This window comes from Harpia harpyja, chromosome 1, assembly GCF_026419915.1.
Source record: "Harpia harpyja isolate bHarHar1 chromosome 1, bHarHar1 primary haplotype, whole genome shotgun sequence".
Classification (NCBI taxonomy): Eukaryota; Metazoa; Chordata; class Aves; order Accipitriformes; family Accipitridae; genus Harpia; species Harpia harpyja.
The window spans coordinates 90165213-90192468 of NC_068940.1; the positions used below are offsets into that span (position 1 = coordinate 90165213).

The window sequence follows — 27256 nt, forward strand, 5'->3', positions numbered from 1 at the left end:
ATGGTACCATGCTCGTATAATACAGAGTGACATGTGGCCCTGGAGAAATCTGCAGTCTTCCTGGACTGACACCAAAAGTCTACAGTTCTGCTAATTCAGTAATATACAATGTAGCAGATATAGAATGACTTTAATTTTATTATGGCTTTTAATTTCTTCTCTTTTCTCTTCTCTGAAAATACTTTGACATTCATATCACTGACTTTGTGTGATGACATTCAGAAATCCAATGCTAATTAATGCTGCTGTATTTCCTGGATTGCTTAGAACCACAGAGAATTGAAATGCAGTATCTTCTATGCTTGTTTATCCATCTTTTTAGCTTTTTGTTTTGCTACACTTGATGCAACTTGGCCGGCTACGTTTTTTTTTAATTAAGCATTTATTTATGACCCTTTAGCAGTGCCCAAGAGGCACGTATGACTTTCCTTTCCTAATGTGATTTGCCACAGAAATGGTGTTACTTTCTGAGATCCAGGGATAAGGAATGACTGTCTTAAAGGGTACTAATGTGGTCTAGATCTTATGGATAGACTGAAGACTGAGCAAATTGCAAGGCATAAAGCAGCCCTTCACAAAAAATATTTTTTGCAGGCCTAGTCAAGTAAATGTGCTCCGCTAAGGCAATTGGTAGGGGGAAACAGAAAGTAAGATGGAGGATATTTGGCCTGTGCTACCTAGGAACTCCCCACCCCCTCATTAGTTTCACAGGCAATCAACAGTAAAGCTCTAAGCTGAGAGGTGGACTGGCAATGGCACGCATGGAGCTGAGGAATAGTTCCTTCCTGCCATGGAGAAAGCCTCAGGAGCAAACCAAACAGTGCAGTAACACTGAAATCCTGCTTTCAAAGTGTTGTGACATGAATGTGATCTGGCTTTACCTGTTCTTCTCCAGTGGCATCTGAGAGTTAGACTACATGTGCTTGCTCCTCACTTCTTGTAGTCACCATTTCAGTTTTCCTCCGGGAGCTGCCCTCTTGTTTTGGTCAGTTTCTTTATGAAGTAGCTGAAGGTAATACCAAGAATAGAGAATGAAATTCCATTTTTATGTTCCAGAAACATGCAGTTCCAGCTCCCTCAGATCCAAAACTGGAACCAGTAGTCAGATAGATAAAAAACTCTGGCTGAAACACAGTCTTGGAATGAGATGGGTGAGGAGGCTCTGTGAAAACCCCTTTCCTTGATACCATCATCTTAACAGCGGCATCTGTTCATATGTTGTATGTCTAGGTCTTTGTTTTATCCTGATCTTTTCATTAATCAGATGTCCTGGGTAGCAGCCTGGCTGAAGAAGACCAGGAAGCTCCAGTGGAATCAGGCTGAATATGAGCCAACAGTGAGCTCTCACCACAATCCAGGAAAAAAACGTATACTGGGCAACAGGAGGATGGCCAGCAGACAAAGGAAAGCTGTTATTCCTCTCTACTCAGTGCTAGTGAGGCTGCTCCTGAAATACTGGGTCCAGTTTTGAGCTCCGTGGTTCAAGAAGAGTGTGGAGAAACTGGGGAGAGTCCAGCGGATGTCTACGAGTGGGGACTAGAGCATATAACCTACTGGTAGAGCTTGAGGGAGCTAAGCTTGGATAGGAGGGCAAAGAGGAATCAAAGGGACAATTTAGTAGCAGCCTACTTGAAGGGTGATTGCAAAGACACATCCAAACTCTCCTTAGTAATGGCAAGTGGTGGAAGTAACAAGGGACAACAGTTACAAATTATGGCTTGGGAGGTTTAAGGTGGGCATTAGGAAAAACTTTCTCACTAAGGAGGGAAGGCCCAGACCAGAGTCAGCTGGGTAACACATCAGTTACCCAGCTCCATTCTTGGCGGTTTTCAAGATTTGGACAGACAAAACTGTGGCTGACCTGATCTAGTGTTGGCAGTACTCCTGCTTTGATCAGCTAATTGATGTTTTACCTGTGTCAGTAGTTCCAGCTTTAACTATCTGTGTGGTGTTATTTCGTCTTCTTTCAGTTTCTCCAAATCCATTCAGTAGATTAGTAAGTATTTTTGCTCTGCCACCCTACCTAGACATCTCCTTCTCTAATATATTCAAGAGAATAAAGGGTGGTGATCTTACTATGAAAAGCTTGACTTGTCATTTTTCCTGTCAAAAGACTTCGCAAATGAATGTTTGTTTGCAGATGTGACCCCTAGGATCCTTATTATTTCTAGCTTTACCTGCCCATTCCTTCTCACTTTTTTTTTTCTTTTCAGATTAATACATTTGTGTTTTCTCTCTGCATATTTCTTACATGCTAGCTCCTTGCCTAGAAAAGCTATAGACATCAAACTCATAACGGAAGCAGGATGATCTACATGTTAAACACCTGCATGGTATTGAAACAGCTGCACCTCAGTCATGTTACTTCTGTTCAAGCACTGATGAGTGGTCACACAGTCTTCTGTATTTTGCGGTAGTATGTTGGGGTTTTTATCCCTTTTCTAGTAAAGGTATATAAAAAGAATCTAACATATTCCACTTGGGCACACACTCTCTCTTTCATTGTTCTTTCTTCTGTTCGAGTCTTCAGTTTTCAAAGCAGGCAGTAGCCCCAGTCCTGCTGGTTTGGATGAGTCCAGTGAGTTACTCTGTGTTAAAGGGGTGCTTCTGTCTCAACTGGACTGCCCTTCACAGAACAGCACAGACCTACGGTGATTGGCTTCCCTCCTGTAATAGTGGTTTTAGTTGTTTTTTGTTAATGAGAAGAGATATATGATAAAGTTAGAAAATAGCTGTATTTCTCTGATAAACAGTGAATGAGGCTTTCCATAAAGGAATTGCTCCAGAGAGACTGCTATGTTTGCTTCACAGGAGGGCAGAAATAAGGAACCAGCCTCTACTTCCTTGTCTTCCTAATTCAGAATGGTTTTATGTGCTGAACTGAGATTTCAGTATTGAAAATGCAGTTAATAAGAAGAATGCCTCTGACTGTCTCTGTGTTTGGATGACACCAAAGTCTGGCAAGGTCTCCTTTCTCAGAGGGCTGCCTCGGATCCCAGCACCCTGATTTTGCTTTCCCTGCCCTTGCCCCAAGGCTCTGTCTCCTTTCCATCAGCACATCTTGCTTGACTGACCAAAAGAATATGCCATGGGGTTACTGTGACCCACTATTATGTCTTGTCTTCCAAGGGGAAGCCTACAAAAGCAATTTCAGTGTAGCTGCTCCTGAACTTGTTTACAGACTGAACATGCTACATCACATCATGTGTTGTCATGTGCCATGACTCTGACCCTATACCTGTGTGCAAAGTTGCAATCAAATCCTGAATCTCACATGGAGGTGATAACTAACCTCTGAGCCGGTAATGACTGTGAGTATTTCTTGACTTTGTGAATAGTTTTAACAGTTTACTTTAGATCACCAACACTCATTTAACTTTGAGTAGTCACTGAAACACAAAAAGGTCAGTAGCATCTCACAACTGTTAGTAGCTACATCCCAGCTGAGAGGAGTTACTGTGAATATTTCTAGTGTCTTCCTCCTTGAGTTGGAGTGCCAGTCCAGTCTGTAGTGGCTGTATATAACATGAGGGTATGTGCTCAGCTATGAGTCCTGTCCCACTGCCTAAGTCACACTAGTTTACTTGAACTCACCTTTCCCATAAATGCCTCTCGAAGTACATTACATACAGATGCAAGACATTTTACTCTTCTAGTGTGCTGATTTTTCTGTGTAGGTGTAGCATGACATACCCAGTGATTCAGAAGTTACTGAGCCCGCCAAACAGGGGCCTTTATGTCCTCTGTCCTCACACTACTTCATTATTTGCATTTGCTACTATGTACCTAAACCTATCTTGCATTTTGCTAGCTGTCCCTTTCGATAGCTTTGTATGAAGCACCTGATTGCAATTCACTTGAATTTCTCTCATGGCTGGCAACTTGCATCAGATTTGCTGGAATTGTCTTAGTGGACTTTATTGTTCACTGCAGAACTGAAGCTTGGTAGCTACTCTCTAATAACACGGGATTAGGATGAAGAAGATGGTAGAGACTAGCATATACCTGGTCTTGATCTTTAATGTAATACATGCCATACTATTTTAATTGCTTCCTTTTGGTTTGATTCCAGTATTTCTGGATGGAGACTGGATTGAAGCTAATGCCTAGTTCAATCATTATTTTTCCTCCTTTGACTTATCTGTAATAGTAATAAAATTATTTTTTAACCAAGATCACAGTTAATTAAAAAGTAAACAAACCGAGAGAATGTGGAAGATGTATGGTAGAGGTAGCTAAGCTAAGTATGAAAGTTAGTATGAAGCTAGAAGCAAAATAAATTGCGGTTATCACTTAGGTGTCAGCAGTGTGTAACGATTAAGTGAGACAGGGAAAACCAGAAAGGACAGTTTTACTGATACAAGTAAGTAAACATAGAAATAAAACCCAAAAGGGAAATGAGCACACAGACGAAGCAGCAATAAACAGACTGTACACAAGATGAACAGCCAGAGAAATAAATAAGCAAAAACCAAAATAAATGCCAACAAGCAAGGCAGATGCAAAAAACCAAGCAGCTGTTAAGGAAGAGAAGAAGAAATTGAGCAAATATTACATGCAAGTAGAAGAAAATCCCACTGTGTGGAATTTCAGGGCTATATCCTAAAATGCCCTGATTTCTGTGAATTCCATTGGAGAATTTTAATTGTGCAGACAGTGTAGGTGGACACCAGTTGGTGGAGGGTTTGGGTTATAATTTCTTTCCATTCTTTCATTTGTTTTCTTAAACCAGCAAAAGCTTTTTTCCTGAGGTATGGGTGCATATTCACTGCTGTGTATATTGCAGATTCCCATGAAGTCAAGCATTTGTGATGCTGCCCACAGCCATGCCTTAGGGGCCTGTATTTGCAAAGTCTGTACAGTGGAGGATTCAACTTTTAGTGGAAGACCTGGTGCTCAGAGACTGGTGGAAATACCATCTATCTAATATTGAATATTTTTATCTAATAAATTAATTTAAAAACATCCTGCTTTAATTTTGGTTTTCTTCTCTTTAGCTATTCCCTGTTATTAAAGCTTCAGTGCTGGATGAAGACTTTTCTTCCTGGACCTTACCTCTTGGGCTATCATGGGGGTTATTGGAAGACAAAAGTGTCCTATATTTTTTAAATCAATGTATGTGTTTTTTGCTAAACCAAAAGCTTTTGTGTTACTTTTTTGTAGTTAAAATACCTCTTTTTCTTTGCAGTAGAGAAAATGAACAATTAGAGTTTCAAAAATGTGTTTCGGGAGAATTCTGATATTTCCATTTCCATTTTATTTTTTTCTTTTCTCTACACTTATGCAAAAATAGTTCTTTGGTTGTACTATTTCTTATTTGAAGTTTTGTGCTTTTCTTCATTGCTGTGGATGGCATTCATCTCTGCCAGAATGTCTACTCCATTTGCTGAAGAATCCTGTTAAGAAAAGCGGTGCTATCAGTAAATATTGGGTTAAAACTCCCATTCACCAGGTATCAAAGACTGAGGTAAAAAGCACAGTCAAAACCTAGATTCAAGCTAATTTTGAATTCCAGTGTTGCTCTGCAAGTCACTCTTCTTTTAGGGCAGGAAACAGAAGTCCATAGACAGAATTCACAGAAAATGGTTCCTACTGGAACACGGGTGAGAAGAAAATCAGGGGTTAATTCATTGTTTTGGAAGAAGAGCTGGAAATGCTGAAGTTCTTTGCCCCTGCAGGTTATCTTATGATCATGCTGCCCAGAAAAAAGCTCAGTAAGAAAAGACTGATCAGGATGCGAAAGACTTGTTTAGAAAAGGATGTTCACACAAGCTGTTCGAAGACCAGCTTTTTTAGATCATTTCTGTCTTCCCTGTATGATACCCATTTCAGCTACTTTCTTGGCCATTCTGTCATATACAGATGCATTTAACAAAATAAGAAAAAAAAGATTCTTTAGTGGTTTGAGTATTGATCAGTCATGAGAGATGTGACTTCACTGACCTCTGCCAGTGTCTTGGATGGTGTTGGGCAGACCCCAGTGCATTAATTCCCAGTGAGTAAAGTGCTGTTGTCTTACAAAGATGTGAAGAAAAACTGTATCAAAATGTGTGGAGCTGCCAGCTACGGCAGAGTCAGGGCCACAAAAGGAATCTTGTGGACATGGTCCTATAATGCTTTTTTATAATTTATGATATAGTGCTGGCAACTTGACATCACAAGGTGTGAAACTTGTGTTATTGGAGGCAGATTTTAAGTTTTTCTAAGCTTTCTAAGCTTTTTTTTTTTCATCTGCTGCACACAAAATTTACATCTCGCTCAGGCTAAATTTATGTGTTCATTAGAAGTGTGAAATAACTCATACTGCCATTTATAATTTATAAAAATATTTGCACTTTCTATTATACATGTCGAAGTAGTATGCATGATCCATAGCTTCAGACATTTAAGCTATAAAATAATTGGGAGTCTAGTCACTTCTTAATTAAAATAACCTGGAAGTATTCCATTTAATGACTTCATAACCGGCATCTAAACATTTACTTTCAGCTTTTTGGTGTTATATTAGATCAGAACAGAAGTGTCTGCAGAAAGCAGTTTTGAAAAGTTGTCTATATGTATTGATTTTTATAGTGCCATTTGAAAAAGTTGAATGCATCTGAATACAGAAATATGGGTACATAATTTTATTACAGCAGCCATAAAAGATAGCATCGTCCCTTCAGGTCTTTGTTTGATGTTTAGGGTAGCTTATAACAAATGAATGTCTCACAAATACAGAATCAATGTGTTTGGGGCAATTTTTTGTCTGTTGATATATGTGCTTTGTGAGTGTCTCTCTGGAGCATCCTTCTAGATGAAGTGAGGCAGGGCTGTTACATTGGGAAATGCAGTATAGGAGTGCTGGACCATCTTTACACTAGCAGACTAGTGGGTGAGGCTGCTCATCTATCCAAGTGACAGAAATAATTTATATAAAGTACTGACTCAGGTGAATTTGATATGTCATTGAACAATGGGATCACTTGAGCCTAAAAAACCTGACACTGGCATTTCAGTTACCAGTTTCCCAGCTTTTTGCATTTGGGATTGTGTTTACGCTTTACCCAACATCGTAATAGAAAAAAAAAACCAAAACACTTAATTTGGGTTCTTGAAACAAATGCCTTGCATTGCAGAAACGCATTGTAAATATAAGCTGCACTTGTGGGTCAATATTCAAGTTTCAGCAATTGCTAAGGCAGGCATTGCATTCTATTCAGAAAGATAGGTACAGTATTTTAGCTATGTGTTGGTGTTGTGTTGTGTTTTGTTTTGTTTTGCCTTGCTTTTTAAGAAACATTTCACGGAAGCATGTAAGTTCCATGAGAATTTTGCTAGAAATATATATGTCTCAGTTTCAGGGTGCACTTTTAGAGAGAGGTAGCAGAACAGTTTTGCAATCCTTAATATGCAGGTTTAAGGTTAAGATCCAGGAGGAAAAGTGGAAGAATTCGAAAGGTCTAGAAAAGAGGAGCCATAATAATGATTCTCAAATACATGAAAAATTCTGGCCCAAAATTAAGGAAATAAGGTGTGGTCCCAAGATTTTCCTGGGAAAATCTTGCAGTGGTTGAACCAAATAGCCATCATTATCATCTTAAGACCAGTGGACAGCCATTCATAATCATCACTCCAGGCTTTAACTGTGACTAAAATAGCATCAGTAGCACCAAGATGCCCCTGGAGTTGTTATATTAGTGTTTTCCTCAAAACAGAAGCTTTGATGTGAATACCCATTGGAAGTAACTTCTTATGATAATTTTTGAGGTGGACACTTGTGTAGGATGTTGATGACGTCTCTGCTGATACACATGCTTTAGACAACCTTCGCTGCAAAATTTCACCATGGCTAGAAATTAGGTAGGTCCATAATTGCCTAATATTAAAAAGGCTTCCTGAGAATTTTCTCTATATCTTTCAACCTACATTCAGCACATTAGATGCTGTCAAAGTGACCACTTGAAAAAATGAATGATGAAATAGGAAATCTGAGTAAGATTACAGATGCACTGAAAAGGTGAATTTTTATCTAGAAAATTCCACCACTCTTTTGCCAGCAGAAACTGGACCCCAGGGCACCAGAAATTTGCCTGTAAATCCATTCAGATAGAGATTTTTTTTTTATGATTGCCTTGCTTCTGAAAGATAAACAACTCCCATTTAAAACCATTAGAGAGATTACCACAAACCATTGATTCTAGCCCACAGGAGGATTTTATGATGCGAAAGAAGGGGATTTTTCAAAAGATTTTTGGCAAAGCCTCTTTTGCTGTCCTATCTGCCTGCATTGCTTGCAGTTGGGAAAGCACTGTGTTCTTCCAGAACAGTGTATGAAACAGCATCTCAGGGGAAGGAGATGGTTAAAGAAATAGGAAGCAGTGTTGATGTTTTGTCTTTAAGGTAAGGTGCAGATGCACTGTACATAAATCGTCAAACTTATTGGAATACACTTTGTATTAGGAAAAAGAATTGTTTTTTTTTAATTTTATTTTAAAATGTAAGAAAACTATGATGGAGACACTGCATTAGAATCAGTGAGGAAATGGCATGATATTTTACAATCCTGACAAGTGAATGTCTGAATCAACATCTTTTTTCAAAATTTCAGGAAAAATAAAAGACTCTTTCAATCTAAGAGCACGCTCTGTATTCAGTAAAACTGTAGATTATTCATACATATTATAGAAGCCAAGTCATTAAGATTAAATAAGTCAAAGTGTTCGAAGGAATTCTTGAAATTGAAATAGTACAGAACAAATTCTACAGTTAAATTTGTATCTGTAATTCCCATGATCCATAATTTGTCACACTGGAGAGCAATTTTAGCAGTTTCAAAACGTCTCTAGGTAATGTGTGTTGAACAGTATTTAACATAGAAAAGAGTGATTCTTTTAAATTGGATTTTGTAAAACACAACCATTGTAATGGGTCTGTGAATTAAAGAATGTGGAGCATGCCAATATGACAGACAGCTTAATACTGTGCTTTAATAAGTGTTACTGTGCAAGCATTATACTGACAAAAGTGAAGGTGTCTTCTGCAAAGAACCCAGCATCTAAATGGCACACAGAGAGAATTTTCTAATATTTTGTATTGTTTTTTGTCTTCTAGAGTATCAGGGCTTCAGGGCTGGTGCTGTTGGAAACCATTCTTTTTGGATCACTTCTTCTGTATTTTCCGGTAAGTCAAACTATAAGTTTTCTGAAAAATTATATCCTTGCTGGCATTTTAAAACACTGTATGAATCACCTTGGTGAAAATATAAATGTCAAAACCATTTATGTAATGATTAGTTTAATCTGACTATAAAATGTGCTGTGTTCTGTAAATATTCTTAAGAACACTTGAATGTTTTACTATATTTGTAATAATTCTCCATTTTCAGTTTAGGGAACTTTCCAGTGGTTTTTTTGCTTGCAAGTTTTTAGGTGCTCTGGGTTAAGCTGGATTTTTGTGTTGAAAGGTGATACCTCTCTAAACTATGCTATTGGAAAAATATGCAAGGTGTGTTTCAAAAATCCCAGAAAACCTGAGTTTTTTAATTGCCACATAAACCTGATATAATGACTAGATAAAGCAAGACATCAAATTGTAAATTGAATGAAGCCGATAGAAAGAGTGTGGATCAGGAGACAGAAACCAAGATGGAGTTGTGGATTATTTTAAAATATGTTTATGTTCTCTTTTCCTCAGTAGTCAGAATGTTCTGTGCTTTTACAGACCATCATGTAGTTTCTGAGAGACTAGCTGGAAAACAAAACTCCTTAGCAGCTGCAGAACAAGTAGCAAATAAACTGTAGTAGAATGAGGTGTGAAGAATACTATAATAACACAAATCCCGATGGAATTTTTATACATTTTTCTTTAATTGTGGGCCTTTCAAGTTCTAAAGAAAAAGTGTGTGCATTTCTAGGATAGTTTATGTGTTTTTTTCATATTTCACTTTGCAGATGCCAGGAAGAAAGAAGTTTTGTTTTTTCCATATTGCACGAATGCTTTTTACAACTTGCAATACCTCTCCCCAGGGTTTTCAGAGCTTCTTTCATGTTCTTGTCCAGTGAGCAGAACAGAAAGCCCATGCACTGCTTCCTCAGCTGGTATAGAAATGCCGTGAAGCAGTTACAGAAATTCATAGTATAAAGCATAATGAGAGGGGTTTCCTTTCCATGGCTGTCTCCTCTCTGCTTTTCCAGAGAACCCTGGAGCCATGTAGTGGCTTCCCCAGGCAGAGGCTCCATAAGAACCAGTCAGTGTTTGTATAACCTCAACTCCAAAGTATGCCAGAAGCCTCATCATAGCTCTTGCTGTGTGTGCAGTCTGCTCACCTGTCACTGATTCATCAGTTTCTTTCCCAGTTCTTGTCTTGATCCTCTAATTGTTGTATTTCACAAAGGACAAACGTCCTTTGGTGGCTATCTTCAGGCTTCAGGTGCTCAGTGTCAGGGGTACTGAGATATTGTCATTGGAAAAAGACATCTCTCTCAGCAGTTGACTTGAAGAAGAACCATACTGTTAGATGCAAGAGATGGCCATCCACAACCTTTCAATGCAGAGGGAGAAGAGAGGAAAGGAAATGGAGCTGGGAGGGAGGGGTTCAACAACCAAAGCATCCCCTTAGCTTTTTGCCGGTGTTTAAACATTTCCTCCTTTTTTTTTCACTGATATTAATGGTGTTAAATGTACAGCAAGTACAAAATGACAATTTGGCGTATTCTGAGGAAAAATCTTCTGCTGAAAATTCCTGATTAGCCTGCCTCCCAGTTGGGATGTAGATACTTGACTAGAGCTTGTCCTTCTCTGCACATCTCATTTTCATACTATATAAAACTGTCCACTGAGAACACATTCTGTTAGAAACTAATATGCAAAGTGTACGACCTCACTTCTGTCTTATAGCAGTTTTATGCTCCCATACTCTTTGCTGGGGCTCTCTTTCTTTCTTACACAGGTAGTTACTAATCAGGCTGTTACTCCTACAAAAAAGAGAGAAATTTTATTGTTTCTGTTTTCAGGGTCTTAGGGGAGGGATTTAGAGAGTATGGTAGTGGGAGGTCATATTAATGTTTAGACAGAGAATTTAATCCTGATTTCACCAACTACAAGAATATGGTTTTGTAAAAAACAAGGAAGATTGGGACTGATACAGAAATATCAGGATTTCAATATCCCTGTCCCTCAATTCACTGCAAGGAAGATGTCATCAATTTCTGATCCAGGAAAAGAGAGTGGAACAACAAATGTGTGAAGGCTATAAAGCATAGCCAGAGAGATCTATTACATAACCTTAAAGAAAAGCCTGTGTTTCTGCAAGGTGTGAATTCTGGGGTGTGAGTCCTTGGAATGTGCGGTCTTGACTTTTTGCTGTACATGGACAGTATCTAAATGTGCTCACCTGCTTATTGTCTGGGAAAGGAGCACAAAGCAGAGCAGGATGGCATGAGAAAGGAAGAAAACCCGAGCTCTAAACAGAGAGTCTCTTTTGCACCAGCTGACATTCACACACATGTTCATTCATAGCAAGGTGTAGAGCATAGATTATCATTTATCATATTGGTTAGAAGTCACATACCTGCAAAGCAGATCTTCTTTTTCCTAGGTCATAGCCATTGTTTATTTACTTCTTCCTGTTATTTGGTGGTTTTATTTGTTTCTGAGAAGAATTGGGAATATTCTGCAACTCATTGTTGTGGTTAAAAACTTAGTAACGTGAGCACGGAGGCAGTTGTTTCAACTATTTGATTTGGTCCTCATTTTACGATAGAGGAGTACTTTAGATCTTTAAGACTAATTAATATAGATCTCACCTCTTATATACCCGAATTAGGCTATGTTTTCCACAGCTAGCATGAAATGCAAGTTAAAATATGGAACGGAATTCACCAGTTCGGGCCAGACAAGCATCACTGCAGTAAGATGTTCTCCTTTAACATAACGCTGTTTTCCTTTTTGTATCATCTCTTCTTCTATTGTGATTTGGAAGGTAAAACCAAAAAGCTTTACTTTCATGCTCAACTAAGTGCAGGATTACACAGCTTGCTTTAGTGCATGTACAATGTAAAGAGATAAAATGACAGCATTGCAGTTCTAAATAACTCAAATCTCTATTCATTTAAGGATTCAGTGCAAAATTACATTCTTATTTAAAAATCAAAATCCCCGTAGATTTTCTCAATACTGCTTTAAGTCTTTTGCATCTTTACTCTCTGTTCCTCTACACTTTCCTAATTCTCGCTTTTTCTAGATCCATTCACCCAGTCTGTCTTGGATTGTTTTGAGAGCCTTCAGCATACAAATTTCGCTATGTCCAGAAGGGCTTTATTGCATCTCTGACTTTCCCTACCCTCCAATTAAATGGAACCCAAAACCTACTTTGTTACATGACTTAATTTCTTTCACTAATTGTCATTGTTTTCATGTCTACATGCAGTAATCTATTCATAGTGTAGCATCATTAATTGAAAAATAGTATCACCAGCCAGCTGCTTTTGGTGAGAAAAACAGCTGTTACAATGCCCTTCTAACCAAACAGGAAGTGCAAATGATGGTGTCCACCAAAATTTATTACTCAAATTCTGCTATATTGATAACAACACAGTGATCTTCCCTGAATTATAAGCAGGTAGATGAGCTTTGTCTATTACAAATGCATAGATTTTATCCAGCAGTTGCTGGGTAGCTCTCATGTCTGAAGCTCTCATTTCTTGTATTTTCTTTAGTTCTCACAGTAACACTGATGGACCTCCTCCAAATGAATGCTGGGCTTTCTAATTGATTTTGCTTATATTTCCCTGTTCTTAGATTTTGAATAGGGAGCCAAAACCTGACTGTCCTATGGAGGAGTCTCTTAACTTCTATGCTTGGCATCTGAGGGGAGGATTCTCATTACTTTCCTCTTCCAGAAATACTGACTATGGTGGAGGTTTTAGACCTTTCCTAACTCCCTGTCTTGCTAATGCTTGGAACACATCTTGCATTAACACAAGTTTGAAAACTCTTTGCATGCTGCAAAGACCTTCAAATAAAGTGAGCACAAGCACAATATTGTAAAAGAGTAGCCTGTTAATTGCATTAGGGGTCAGATCTCAGCTGATTTTAGACATCTGTAATGGACACAAGTTGGAAAACAGGAAATTCTGGTTAGATACCAGGAGACTTTTTTTTACCATGAGGATGGTCAAATACTGGAACAGGTTGCCCAGAGTTTGTGCAATATCCATCCTTGGAGGTATCAGGACTTGACTGGATACAGGTCTGTGCGACCTGACCTGGTTAGACCTGCTTTGGGCTGGACTTTGGTGGGCTGGACTAGATGACCTCTGGAGCTCCCTTGCAAATGAAATTATTCTATGAGTCTGTGTTTCTTATATATGCATCCATAGTTGAAACAGTCATCTTGCACTCACCAAATAGTGAAGAGAAACTGGGCCATTTATGATTTGTTTTAGACTTGGAACTTGAAGATGAGGTGGATCATGGCCAAGGCTTCATTGACTATAAAGGAAGCCTGGGGTACTTGCCTCAAATGGTGATGAATTCCACCTTAGGCAACTTTGGGTTATCTGACATATTAAATATTTTCCATACTGCTAGTCTACTTTAACTGAAACTCCAAAATGCACTCCAAGATCCATGCAATATTATGATACAATTTCCATAGCCAGTGATAAAAGTTAGTGAGTACCATGATGCAAAGAGAAAGGGAATAATTTCTGCTCCATGTTCTTGACATAGCAGATAAGAAGGGTTTAAATTCCAGCAAGTGAAAGTTATGTTAGACAGTGGGGGAGGAACCTTTATAACAGTGAGGTCAGTTAGACCATAAGATGAACTAGCTTAGGAGGCTGTGGAGTATCTTTTTAAAGACTTATAGGATTTTTCAGTTCAGTCTTCTCTTCTCTTGGCTAAAGAATCCAAATTCTTTGTCTTTACTGCTATCCCTTGTTTTTCCAAACCTTTAATTATAACAAGGCAATATTGCTATCAGTTTAGAGAAATGGAGCTGCTGGATGGAAGTCCACTAACTTCCTAATGCTCATGAAGCAGTTCAGTAGCGAAGCCTGGAATAAACTTTGTACTCAGACATCTTGTTGCATGTAGTAGGTGTTAGGATCTGTTTCTGGGACTGTGTTACTCCCTCTTTCACAGTCAAGCTAGAATGACCTACCCTTTTGTGTTATAAGAAGGAATAGAAAGTGGGGAGTAGTGGAGCTTAAATGTGGATGTGGGCTTTTTTCCCTTAAATAATCTGTATGTACGTTAGCATGGAAGAAGTGAGCCATGAGTGTTGGGAGGATTAGGCTGTGGTAGCTCTATTAGTCACAGCCCTGAGCAGAGCAAGCAGGTCACTGGAAAGCTCTGGTTTTGGCATTAATGAATGTGAAAACAGAATAGTGCATAACGCTTTTATGCATTTGTCCCTCAAATATGCCTATAAGGGATGCATTACAAGAGCTCAGTCAGTTTATTCCTTACATGTTGATGTTCACTGAGGCCAGCTGAAAGATTTTGCTTTTTCCAACACATTTAGTGCTGCAAGCCCACTCTGATACCCCAGATGTTTTAGCTTGATTCTTTTTCAGCATATAACTACATCTTCTTTACTCATAAAATAGTTTTTAAAGCTTTTACAATGAACACCTGTCATTTTGTTGTTCTTTTTTCACAGTAGCTAAAGAACATGCCTGTCTTCAGTATAGTGTTCATGTCACTGAAGTCCAAGGACACAGTGTAACTATCTGCTCTGAGATAATCACTACATATAATTACTCTAGAAAAGGATCTTTCCATTTTATTTGGATCATAGTTCATTAGATGTCCAATCAATGGAAAAGCCAAATTTTAAATACCATGTTGCCAGAATTTTATATGTACATTGTCTTGCTTGGGCAAAGAGGTGAGGGAACCAGGCAGAAGGTTATGCAATGGTTTGTCTCTCTCAGTCAATGTCCTTGTCAGACGAACATACTTTTTGAAGTTAACATGCAACCAGTAAACCAGTAGCTTTTTTTGAGAGCCAGCTTGCTTTGAATGCAAAAGCCAAAACTAAGCTGGTGTAGCCTCTGTACTACAAGCTTGTGCTTCAAAGTACAGAAACCTCATAGGCACTGGGAACACTTGTGTCCTTGCCCTGAACCACACTAAGAAAAATGTTTATGACTGCTTTTATTAACAGGAGGCAGACACTGAAGAATTTCTGCTTTTTTAATAAGTGTATTTGAAATAGCAGAAAAACAAGATACACAGTGTGATAGTTCTTCATGGTTCTGTTGTCAATAATCTACATAGCTATCCTAAAAAATCTAGCAGCTGCTATCAAGGAGATAACTAGAAGCTGTTGTATATATGATTATCCACATCTAGATCTGTGATTAGCCGCAGCTATATGTCTCCTGACCTTGATTAGATACTAGTATCTCTGTGTATATGACAAATGTTTGGGATATTGGAAACTCAGTAGAGCTGTGACATCATCAATTCTAAGAAATTATACAGGCGGAATTTGGTGAGGAGATTGTTCTGTGTGTTTGTGTATGTCTGTGTGCTGTGTTCACAGGATACCTCAAGCTGGAAGGGACCTCAGGAGGCCTCTAGTCCAACCTCCTGCGCAAATGAGGGTCAGCTATAAGACTAGCTATAAGACAAGGTTACTAAGGGCTTTATCCAGATAGATCTTAAAAACCTGCAAGGATAGAGACTACCCAACCAGGCAGTGTGCAAGCACATAATCAAGTCACATGATTGTAGTTTTTGAATTGTGATTAAATATGTTATGTTGTTGGAACATGTGGGGTTTATAAATAACAGGCTGTAGATAGGTCTGTAAAGGTGCAGGTGCTGATGTTACTATCTTTTCACATCTTGGACTCCCACGCTTATACTTGTGACACTACTTGCGATACCAAGACAAAACCCAATCTCCTACTTCCACAGATCCAAAGGTGCAGTACAGGATTATAGGAGGGCAGTGTTACTTTTGCTACTCTGAAAGCTTTTTTGAGAACTGAGTTTGAAGGACACATTTGTCGGAATCTAGGTTCATATGTGTGTGTGCAGGGCTTGAGAGCTTGAGAGCTGAAGAGAAAAGGACAGCAGTTGGTGACCTGAACCAACTGCCACATTGGGTTTTCATTGACCTTTTTATTTTAAATGACTGTCTTGCACTGCTGGCTTGCAGGGACTTATGCAGTATAGTCTTGTCAGCCCTTCATTCAGTGAAATTAATCTTGTGGTGAGGGGAGCGGGGCAAGATCTTGTGGTCTTTCCTCTTTACTCATAATTCCACTGAAGTAACTCGCATGAATACACTTACTTGCATATATAAGAATTTGTAGATAAAGACCCTACATTAACATCTTCTTTTCAAAGTAGTATTATAAAACCAAACCACAATCCTGAAAAACAATGCACAATGTTTAGCCAGGGTTTTTAAAATTTTTTGTTACAGTGTGAGCAATAACATGTACACAAGTTAAAAACCTGCTACATTTGAAAAGTAAAAGTTGTGGGGAGCTCTTTTCTGATTATAGAAGGCATTGACACAAAAAATTATCAAAGGTTGAAATGTGGGTACATTCATATGGAGGAAAATAGTGCTGGGAATATTCATGGTGTGCTCCTTACCAATGCCTGGAACTGTGCTATAATAACTCATCCTCTTTGCTCTGCTCTCTAAAGCTAAACCATTAGGGGCTTGGCTAGCCCTTGAGCGGGAGACCGCAGCAGTGCCATAGGGCAAGCCACGGAATTACTGAAGAACACCTGGTAGAAACAAAAATCTAATTAGTGAAAGTCTTCACTTGGCCATGCTGTTTCTGCTGAATTAGAGTAACAAAACAGGAGAAAAGTCTTATTGAATGATTATGTACTTTATTTTATAGAACTCTTGTTGGATCTCTGTGGCATATAAGCTAGAAAGGATAGGAACATTTTTCTTGGCCAGACATGTTTTGATGATCACATTGACCACTGGGCAAGTGAACTGAGTCAATATGCACAATGTTTTAGAGTATGTTCGAATTCTACTGTAGTGACTTAAGTTTGTGAAAAAATCAACACATGAAAAAAGGCGCTCTCATGTATTAGTTCAAAATATAAATGTGATAGATCTTTTACAGGAAAGATAATGAAAAATTATATACCACATTTGTATTAAACTGTAAAACTAAAGAGGCAGGAGTTTTTGATAGTATAGATGAGCCAGGATTGAACGTGCCAGAAAGGAAAATATTAAAAGTTGTAGTCAACATTGACATATTCTCAGTAGGGCATAGTCCTGACATCAATGATTTACCATCACTAATTAGTTGAGCACCTGAGAGACTGCATGTTGGTAGGAGATAAATTTCAGTCATTCTTCACTTGTCCAAGTGTCTTTCAATGAAAGCTAGGGGCATGTTCATATTTTTCCACCAAATGTCTTTTCTCATTGTTTATTCATGCTTTCATATGTGAGACCCAAGGAGCAACAACTGTCATCAAGTGAAAGGCCTGTAGCTTGTCGTTAAATCTTGCTGAACTTGCTAGACTCAGCTGTTGCCCGCTTCCTTAGTTCAGACTTGTTGTGATCTGCATCAACAAGAATCTGAAGCAAAATGAAAGCAGAAGCAGTTCATGCCTAAGGAAGGCTTGACTTAGATAATCTGATACTACCAAGCTATTTCTGATATGAAATTGAGTGCAATTTTAAACCCATGCTGTCAGAGTGAAATGGGCGGTATGATAACTCACCATGCCTTGGAATATGAGGTTGAGATATTAAAGGTAAGACACAGATGGGTGTAGTATGTACAGCTGAGTGATAAAACATGGTATCTTACCTATCAACTTCTATGTCACTTGACAGAGTACTCTGCATCAACACAGAGAAAAAGGGAAAGACAGGATCTCCATCTCAAAGCCTGTTCACTGTGAATAATACAGGAACTGAAATATGCTTTTTTCCTCACTCGGTTTTTCTTCTCAGTCCCTCTTCTTTTATGTATGAATGCATTCAGTATTTCCTAACCATCTACTTAGAGTTTAAGTGTCACACCATGGAGGATGATTAATGGTTAATGATTAGGAGAGGGGAGAAGTTCAGTGCATTACAATGGAGAAAGAGAAAAGTTGATGTTTTTGGAAGAGATCCTTAAGAAAGGAGGTATCATCTGTCAGAGATGAGACTGCCCTTATTCAGTCATTCTACATGCTGAGAACCAAGAAGATGAAGGCAATGATATCTCTATGGTTTTTAATACCAACTGCTAGATGTTGTTAAGCAGTTTTCAGTTTACAGGCAAAATGATATGATAACTAGTGAAATCTTTGCACTGGAAAAGTCTTACAGAATTGTAATAGTGATAGTAGAAAGTTTTCATTACTGTGTAGCACTTTTAAACTTATTTCTAAACTCTGGAGTAAGAGTTTAGTGGGATTTCAATCAATGCTTTTACGCCAAAACCACTTATCACCTGATGTAAATAAGAAATTAGCTTTTTATTTGTAGAGAGGAACTGGAAAAAGTAATATAAATACTTCTGAAAGCAGAGACAATTTTACAACAGGAAATATAAGTTGCAATATAAAATTATCCAAACACATCAACAACAAGGACTAGTGTATAAGATACGCTGTATTTCCTCTGTTGTTGATAATAATAGAGTAATCTGACAGAAATTCAAAATTTTATTTTGACAGGGTTAAAAAATTGAAGAGTTGAGGGCCAGCAGGTAAAAAGTTTGCCATGAAACTAGCCAGATTGATTTCTGAAAATGAGGCATTCAGAAGAGTATCACCTGGGTCTAAATCTACAGCACATCAAGTAGGGAGGGATGAGATTTCTGTTTTTAGAAGTAACAGTAGTACTGGGGATGGAACAGAAGATGTTCACTAGAGCAAGCAATTAGTCTTCACAAAAAACCAGCTTTTTCCTATGTAGTATAGGCCTTCTGATTTATTGCATACAACTCTGTATATTAGGACCACATAGAAAAAGCAATAGTATTTTCAGCAAACTGTTTTATACAAACTGTTTGCTTTCTAGATCCTCTGCCTTTGTGGGACTAAGCACGGATCTGCAAATACATGCAAGTTTTGAGGAAGCTATTAAGGAATATCATGTCCTTCCAAGCCAATATACAGCATCCCTGTGCTGATCTCTCTTTGAAATCTGAATCCAAAGTAGATTTCTTGTAGTGTCATGATACAGTTTAGTAATTTCTGCAAATTCTTGAAAAAAAAAGAAGCAAAGAGAGAAATATGTCAATTCAGTCAAAACTCTTATTGGAAATGGATGGGAGGGTTTCAAAGCTAAAAAAAAATTTCAGCAATTCCAAGGTAATATATATGGACAAAAACCATAGAAAATAAGAGGATGAAATGAGACTTTCTTTCATCACACACAAAGTTGTAAGTGGAAGTACATAATATTTTTATACAGTTCTCTTACAGTGTATCATTTATCAAACTTAAATTATTTAAATCATTCACAATTTTCGTTATTTTTTGATGTTAATCTTTTAAATAAGCCAGGGTCCTAAGCCTTATTGCATATTGTTTAGTTAGTAAAAGCAATGTAAAGAGAAAAAGGAAAGGATGATAATGAGAAAAAAGAATAGAGAACTTTGCCCCTGAGAATTAAAACACAGCAAAAAGTCTAATATAGCAACAGGAAAATTAATCCAAAATTGAGCAACCAAACAGTATAGAAATGAAAACAAGACAGAAGTGACATCTTGTACCTTGATATAGTGCTGACTTTTCTCTCATTGTCACAATTACATGTTATAGAAGATACCTGTAAAACCACAGAATGTACATTCAGCGCTTGTTCTTTGCTTGCATACAGTTATTTCTCACTACTCCTTGCAAGCTTTCTTTTCCTAAATGACCACTTACATAACTGTAGAAGATAAATCTTTTGTTCTTTCCTTGTGCTTCCTCTGTATTGACGTGTGGTTTCTCATCTCATATTTAAATTATGAACTCTTTGGTACAGGCATGTTTGGCATAGCTGTGCCGTGCACAGCCGGGTCCTGATCAATGAGTAAGAATCACATTACAAATGGCTGTTACTAATAATAACAAAGAGAGTGTTTAAAAATATTTTATTAAAGGTGTGAGCAAGGACACATTTGACGGTTAATTTTTCATCTTCTCAAAAGTTTGGTAGCATGCAACTGTTTTTATACTGCTAGAGATGATAGGTACTCCGTGAGAATGATCTAAGAATATTTGATTTAGGCTTGAAAAAAGTAAGGTATAAAAATACTAACAGAAAAAAGCCTGATTCCAGTTCCACGTGGCCTGCATTTCAAAACTACTCTACTAATTTCTATGGAGCTGCACCCAACTTGCATGACAAGACATTAGATGATAAACAAAGCAGCAGGGAATAGTAAGAAGAAAATCCATCCCTCCCACTAGAAAGCCTCAATCTGCAGGATGTAAGATAGCAGGGGGAACAGTGGGAATGCTTGCAATGTCAAAGGGCAAGAGCAAGAAGATGTCCCAATTTTACTCAATATTTCAGTCTTCTACTGAATAGTCATGGAACCATGAATTTGTAACTCAGATTTGTCCGTTTTTAGGGGACTGACCTGAGCTCATAAGGTACAGACTGTCCTGGTGAATGCGTTCAAGTATTCCATGTAAACTGGAGCAGCTCTGCTAGCGTGGGTTGAGAACAGGCCAGCTTCAGATCACCCAGCTGCCTCACGGTTGGCATGCTGTGACAGATAAGGGTCTTTGAACTCTCTCAAACTGATCAGGGATTTAAAACTGCTTTTCCATGGCCTGAGTGAGGTTACTGGGTCTCCTGGTCTGGCCTCGCCTGCAAGACTGGCTCCTACATGCTAACAGCTGAAGAGGGCTCAGAAGGGAGTTAGACGCTGCATAGTTTGGCACTGGCATGAGTTAGGTGGGTTGGTTTGTGTGGGGCGCTAGTGCTGGAGGGTGTTCAGGTGCATGCTAGATTAGGCAAGGTTTTTGTGACTAACAGCATCCTTTAGATGCCTTAGTCCCCTTGGCAAGTAAGGACTACCAGTTAGCTGTCTTGTCTTCTTCTCATCTTATATATTGCAGACAATAGAAAGTCCTTGCTTTGTATGTCCAGTGTGAGATTGACTCAAGGCTATTGAGAAAGGCAGTAAGCCAAAAGCAGGCAACCGTAAGCCTAAGCAGTCATTTGGAATACCTGAAAACTTTATCAGTGTCAGGGTCATTGGTTTTAAAAGTAATCTGAAGGGCCAAATCCACTGGAAAATGCAAAACATAGTCATAGTGTACATACACATTAATTCTGACGTATTCCGCATGTGTCGGGCTGGTACAGATGGGCAGATCCGCCACGAAGGCAGAGCATGTTCCTTGGGTGTGCTGAAATCTGAGTGCTTTGTGGTGGAGTAAAGTTGTGTTACAAATTTCTCACAGGAAAGCATGCCCTCTGCTGCTGCCATGGCTGGGCTCCAGTCAGGCAGCAGCACATCGCCACTGCAGGCATTTGCTGTCTGAGAGCATATTACAAAGAGGTTTGGTTCTACTTCGTGCTGCGCGTACAAAGTTTGGTGAAGAAACATTTTGGGATAAAGGGAAATCTTTAATAGTCGTAAAGGGAAATCTTTAATAGTCTCCCCTCTAGGGAGTTAAATGCATATTGATACTGCTTTTCCTGTATGATCAAAACTTTTTTGGTCACTTTCACTGAAAGATGTTTTTAATTCCGTTACATGTATATCCAACAGGTATGTTTTTTATAGCATATGCTGGTACTTAATGCAGACTATAATGACATTCAGGAAGAAAAGTGAAGGAAGTTTTGTTGGCATAAGGAAGTTCCTTCCACTTTTCCTTAAAGTATTGTATCTTGTTCAAAGTTTTATCTTCCTTTTAAATGTGGGAATTTTCTATAGGAAATAGTTAAAATAACCACTGGTTTTAAACCTTGGAGCTATGATTAAGTCTTCAGAAGTCTTCTTCCATGTCAATCCAAGTGTGCAAGTTGTCACATTAGTCAGAGTCCAAAATAATTCTATATATTCCAGTAGTATGTAGTTAAATCTACTAATCTTGCTTGATTTGTTAGCTAGCCTAATCCTTCTCAAATATAGTACACATTGGGGTACAGAGCAAGTATTCTCAAAACTCCTAATCTGAAATCACCAGCATGCTGAACCATTGAAACGTTGTTTTGAAACTCTGGCAGAGCTTCCTGGCACATGGAGTCAGATCATCCTTTTTTCTGTCTTTATTGATAGCATTGCCTTGAAATCTGCAAAGAACTAATCTGTAAAAGTCTGTGTGCTGGGTTATTTAGTTAGATATTTATATCCATATTTATTAAACTTCTATCTACTTTCCAAGCCTCAAGGCATATTTATATCTTTGAAATCATAATCCAAATAAGTTACTGCAGTAGTAGCAGGCACTCTATGTTCAAGTAATCACCAGTCATTGCTACAAGAAGAGAAGGCAAAATGCTGTCATAACAAGTCTTTTAAAACCCCAAGGAACATCTATATCAACCATTAATTCAACATAAGGCTCTGTTAGACAATCATGTGCTCTGTTTTATGAAGACCCAGGAATTTTGGAAGATAGCTGAATCAGAAAATACCCTAAATACCTTCAATGTAAGTCTTAAGATTAATAGATTTAGTAACATAAGGGCATTTGCCAATTATATAGGTAATAATAAGGTATCTGCCAATTTCTGATGTCACCAAGAATATTAAAAAAATATAAATTAATTTTTTAGCTGCTTTTTATGTAACTTTTATGGAACTAAAAGACATGCAACACTACTAGGTTTACAGGAAAAGAAACTTGATCTGCTTTGGCCCCCACCTGAGATTACTTTCTTTGGGTTACATAGTTACTGCGGTTGTGGGACTAACACAAATAATAAGGAGCACTTCTTTTCTCAGGCAGGATATCTTTTCTGTTTAGGGTAAGTGCCATCAGCGCTTACTACATTTGGAAAAGAAACCTTTAGTATTTCAGGCTTTCCTCAAGGGTCTCTAAACCGAGCTAACCTGATAACATCAAAGGCTTTTCATATCAAATGATGTAGCTGTGAAAGGCACTCATTTCTGTTTTGACTCTCCAGTGTGTGTAGCAGACATCAGAGATGATCAAGAACTTGTAGACATGAAATTAATTTCATGATAGATAACTAATATTTTTATACCGTAATTAGCATGTATTATTGTTTATATTAATGACAAGGCCCCAGATATGGATCATATGAAACAAACAAGCAAGTTGACAGAGAATGAATTATTGAGAAGACAGTAAAGTTGAGAAAAGTCATTCTTTTATTTTCAACAGATGAAAAAAAAATTTGGAACCTTGATCTAACTTCAAGTAATGTTTAGTCTTAACTGATTAAGAAATAGGTTAGAGAACAGGAAAAAAAGAAAGTTGAAACCACTCAGAATGAAAGAGAGAAAAAGAAATAGAGCATAGAGAAGTCCCTGTTGCTAAGCACTGTCTGAGTACTCTGTTGGTCTAGAGAGCATGGCAGACATTCTTAAGATCTCGTAGTTATCTAAGCAAGTTCAAAGAAATGTGGTTTTTTTCCCCTCCATGTGTGTCTTTCATAAAGTATATGAAATTTTGTAGCATGATACACTGAATCTGCTAGGTTAATTTCCTTAGACCGTCTAAAGTAATGCATTTTTCTCAGACATGTCACAAGTAATCCTGTCAAAATTTGCCTGAATGGGTTTGTTTTAAATCATAAATAGTTGTGATATATATAGTAAGTGTTCAAGAACCTTGAAGAAAAAGAAGGTCATGGCCTTCTGAGTACTCCCAGCTCCTCATCTAAATGTGGGTCTTGAAGTGTTTGTTTTGGCCAGTTTCAGATATGGAGTCTCACTGCTTGGATGTTTTATCTCATTGCTGTTTGTTTTCTATCTATCTTACCAACCTGACTTCTCTTTTTAAAAATTGCTGTGTTTCTCCCTGGTCCCCTGGAGCTTGGTTATTTTGGTTTCCGTTTACCATCTCATTCTTACTTCTGGTGACAACTGTTCATTTTGCTCTTAAATACTTTGTCCTTCTGCTTTTATGCTGGTTTTATTGTACAGTTGTTTATCCAACACCCCAAGCAGCTTGGTAGGGAGGATGGAGAAGGAAGTTCTTATAAATAAATAATTGTTGTTAAATGCAGGGGACTGCCTAACAGCAAAATGCAGTAGAATATGTCTCTCCTGGTAGAGGGTAGGCCTCTTCTTTGCTAAATCTGTGAAATGTTTGGAGGATTCCCCATGTGCTCAGAAAGGAGTGGAAGATTTGAAGAAAGCCTCCTTCTGCCATTTTGATGATCTGTTAATGAACACATTTTGTGGACCATGCAAGTGAGACGTGTCAAGAATGCAAATGAGAGATCTTGCCCTGGAAGACTGGTATTTCTAATGCTTTATTTTTACAGCTGCAGCAACAGGAGGGAACCAGCAGGTACTGATTATAGCTATTTTGGTCAGTGTCTCTGAACAGAGGAGACCAAAGATGGTTGAATAGTTAAGCCATTAGCAGGGAACATGTTTCCTATCATAGCTTCAATTTTTACCATGCAAGTCTTTTAAGGACTCAACTTACCATAGGGTTAGGCATTGCAACTCCAGATTGCAGTGCCTAATTTTGGTGCCTTGAGGTCAGGTGAGGTACTCTTTACATTAGAGGGCTGTGTGCTCAGAGACACAGAAGCCATCACGCCTGCTTTGCTAGCTCAGGGAGTTGGAGGAGGTGCTGAAGAGAGAGGGGTTTGTGGTTTATGATCTGCCTAGTTTTTGTGGGGGGGAAAATGCCTTCCTTCACAAAGGGCTGCAGATTTGAACCCTCTCTTCAGATGCACCATGCAAGCCATACTTTCTTACCAAGAACAGGTGGTAAAAAAACCCAACCTAAAGATAGCTTTTGTATCCAATATTCCACTTGTTAATGTTTTCATTCTGAACGCGACACTCAGGTTCAGTTCCCCTCTCTGGCTCAGAAGATACAAACTTGTACCACCTTGAAGAAAGTTTTAGCACTTTGGCTCTAAGTTGCTGTAGCATGAGAAGTGTTCAGCCTCTTGTGTTGCTATTGTTCCATTTCACATTGCTTCGTTAAGCAGTAGTAAATGGGTATAAGCACAAATATTAATCTAACTCTACAGTGTAGTAGGGAAGGTATTTTACCTATTGGTTATGTTACCTGTTGGTTAGAAGGGGGAGACATGGCTTCTAATACCTGCTCCAAGGAATGCTTAAGTTATTTTTAGGTATGAGCAGTGAGTAGCATATGGACCTCAACTGTTATCACTGGAAAAACATAGCCTGAAGTTGGTTGTTTTCCAGGCTAAAGTATTAACTGTCAAGAACTTTCCTCAGAAACCTGCTAATTATTGCACTGAGGACAGGTGTGTTGTTTTGACTAATCCGACTAAATTTTCAAAATAATAAAAAATTGGCTCTTCTGAGTTTCTTTTCCTTATCTACAGTTTATTTCTCTACAGTTATTTTACATGTTTGAAATTAAAGGCAATTTTAATCACAAAAACCCAAACCCTAAGTTACAGAGAAAGCATAGTTCAGCAAAACAAACTGCAAGTCCTAATGCTGTTCTGGGTGTTAGAGTTCAACTCTTTAGGACCTGAAAAGACATCATATAATGTGAGAGAGAGGACTGAAGTTTTAATGACAACTGAAAAAGTCGTTAAAGATCAAAGATATGCCCATCAAGTACAACCTTACATCTCAAATGTTTTTGTGGTTTATCTGTTTCTTTTTGAAAAAGAAATTGCCCATGTCAGACAATTAAGAATTCATCAATTTGTCTACTTGTGCATTTGCCAATGCAGTTTTATGGAAAACCAGAATATATGCAAAGGTTAGCAAATGCGGTATTTGGAAGATGAGATGTACCTATTATGCCTTAGGGATTTTACTGTTGCTGATTTTTCAGGTGATGAGCAGCAATACAGATCACTGAGGTGTCATGAAACTTTGTTTTCCAGAGAAAGAGAATTTATTACCCTTAGTTTCCCCCAGTCAATGATTTCACATTGTGCAACTCCCCTTTCACCTGATGCCTCTCTTTCCTCCTGCACCGTTGTACATCAAACTTCTCACCAACTGCTCAGTGACCTCCACAGACTCTAAAGTTTTTCAAGCCCACACTCAGTTTCCTGAAGATCTGCTCCAAGATCCATCCTTCCTACTTTCCACTTCCATGCAGCATTTCCAAGGGGAGATTTCTGTTCTGATTTGTTGTTCTGTTTAGTTAGTTGCCACCTACACATGTTGAAGCTTTTGAACACTGCTCTTTCAGAGTTGAGTATGTTGTTCCTGTACTATTAAAGAAATATTCCTCCTGAGGTCTGTAAAGAAAAACTCTTCTCAGGCTTCTCTGAGTTCATCCAGCTATGTTGCTGATACATTGCTCGAGATTGCTTCTTGACAGCTTGTATTGAATATGGCTAGTCTGAGATCATTGCTTTTCATTTTAAGACTTTTGTATTTTTCTTCTGTAATGAAACTGACACCTGTCCGTTCAGAACATAGCCCTCAACAAGCTAGTGTCTGTTACTTTCACTGCCATCTTATTTCTGTGTTTGTGCATTCCCTAATAGTTACCTCGAAGTCCAGGAAACACGCCTCCTGTTCCAGGCCCATTTCTTTCCAAATCAGTTGAATTGTCCTAGAGTTCTTTGCTTCCTTTGAGACCCCCAGTTTAAAATAGTAGTAAATATTAAATTATGCTAAATAGTTCTGAAGCCTTTTCCAGCTTGTTCTCTTCTATAGTATTTCAGAGTTGAAGGATGGGCTTTACACGGTCTGCCAGGTTACTAGCTGCATGTGAGCTCATTTGAGAAGGAGAGTTGCTGAGAACTGTGAGTAAATCTTTGGAGTGGCTATTTGTGGTGCAGGGGGGGGAGGTATTAATTTTAACTCTGAACATCACATTTTACCCCAAGGCTCCCTTTATAGCCTGTGGAGAAAAGTAGGAACCTCTGAAGGACAGCGCTCGTAACCCACCTTAGGTGCCTGTAGAAGGACAATGTGAGTTGCTCTCTGCTTATGATGCTCCCCACTGAATACAGAGGGAGGTTAGGCTGACTGTCTTGGACTTAGGCGTTTCACTTGTATTCCCTAGCTCAGGTGTGTAGAAGCTCCACTCCAGATTTCTATTCCCTATAGAAATATAGGGATTATAGTATCGAATCACCCTAGCTGAATGTGGTGAAGGAGAGTGAATACAGAGAACATGACTTTCTCACATACCATGTGAAGGAGTGTTTTGTGGCTCATGG

At 38.4% G+C, this 27256-nt stretch overlaps 1 protein-coding gene across 2 annotated transcripts in view; it reads left to right on the forward strand.

Moving 5' to 3' along the window:
• GPR158 (G protein-coupled receptor 158) overlaps positions 1-27256 on the forward strand; it is a 209949-nt gene that overhangs the window by 114723 nt on the left and 67970 nt on the right. For both annotated transcript variants that reach the window (XM_052804510.1, XM_052804519.1), the window contains exon 5: positions 9094-9162. In XM_052804510.1, the coding sequence (XP_052660470.1) occupies positions 9094-9162 (69 nt within the window). The remainder of the gene's footprint in view (positions 1-9093; positions 9163-27256) is intronic.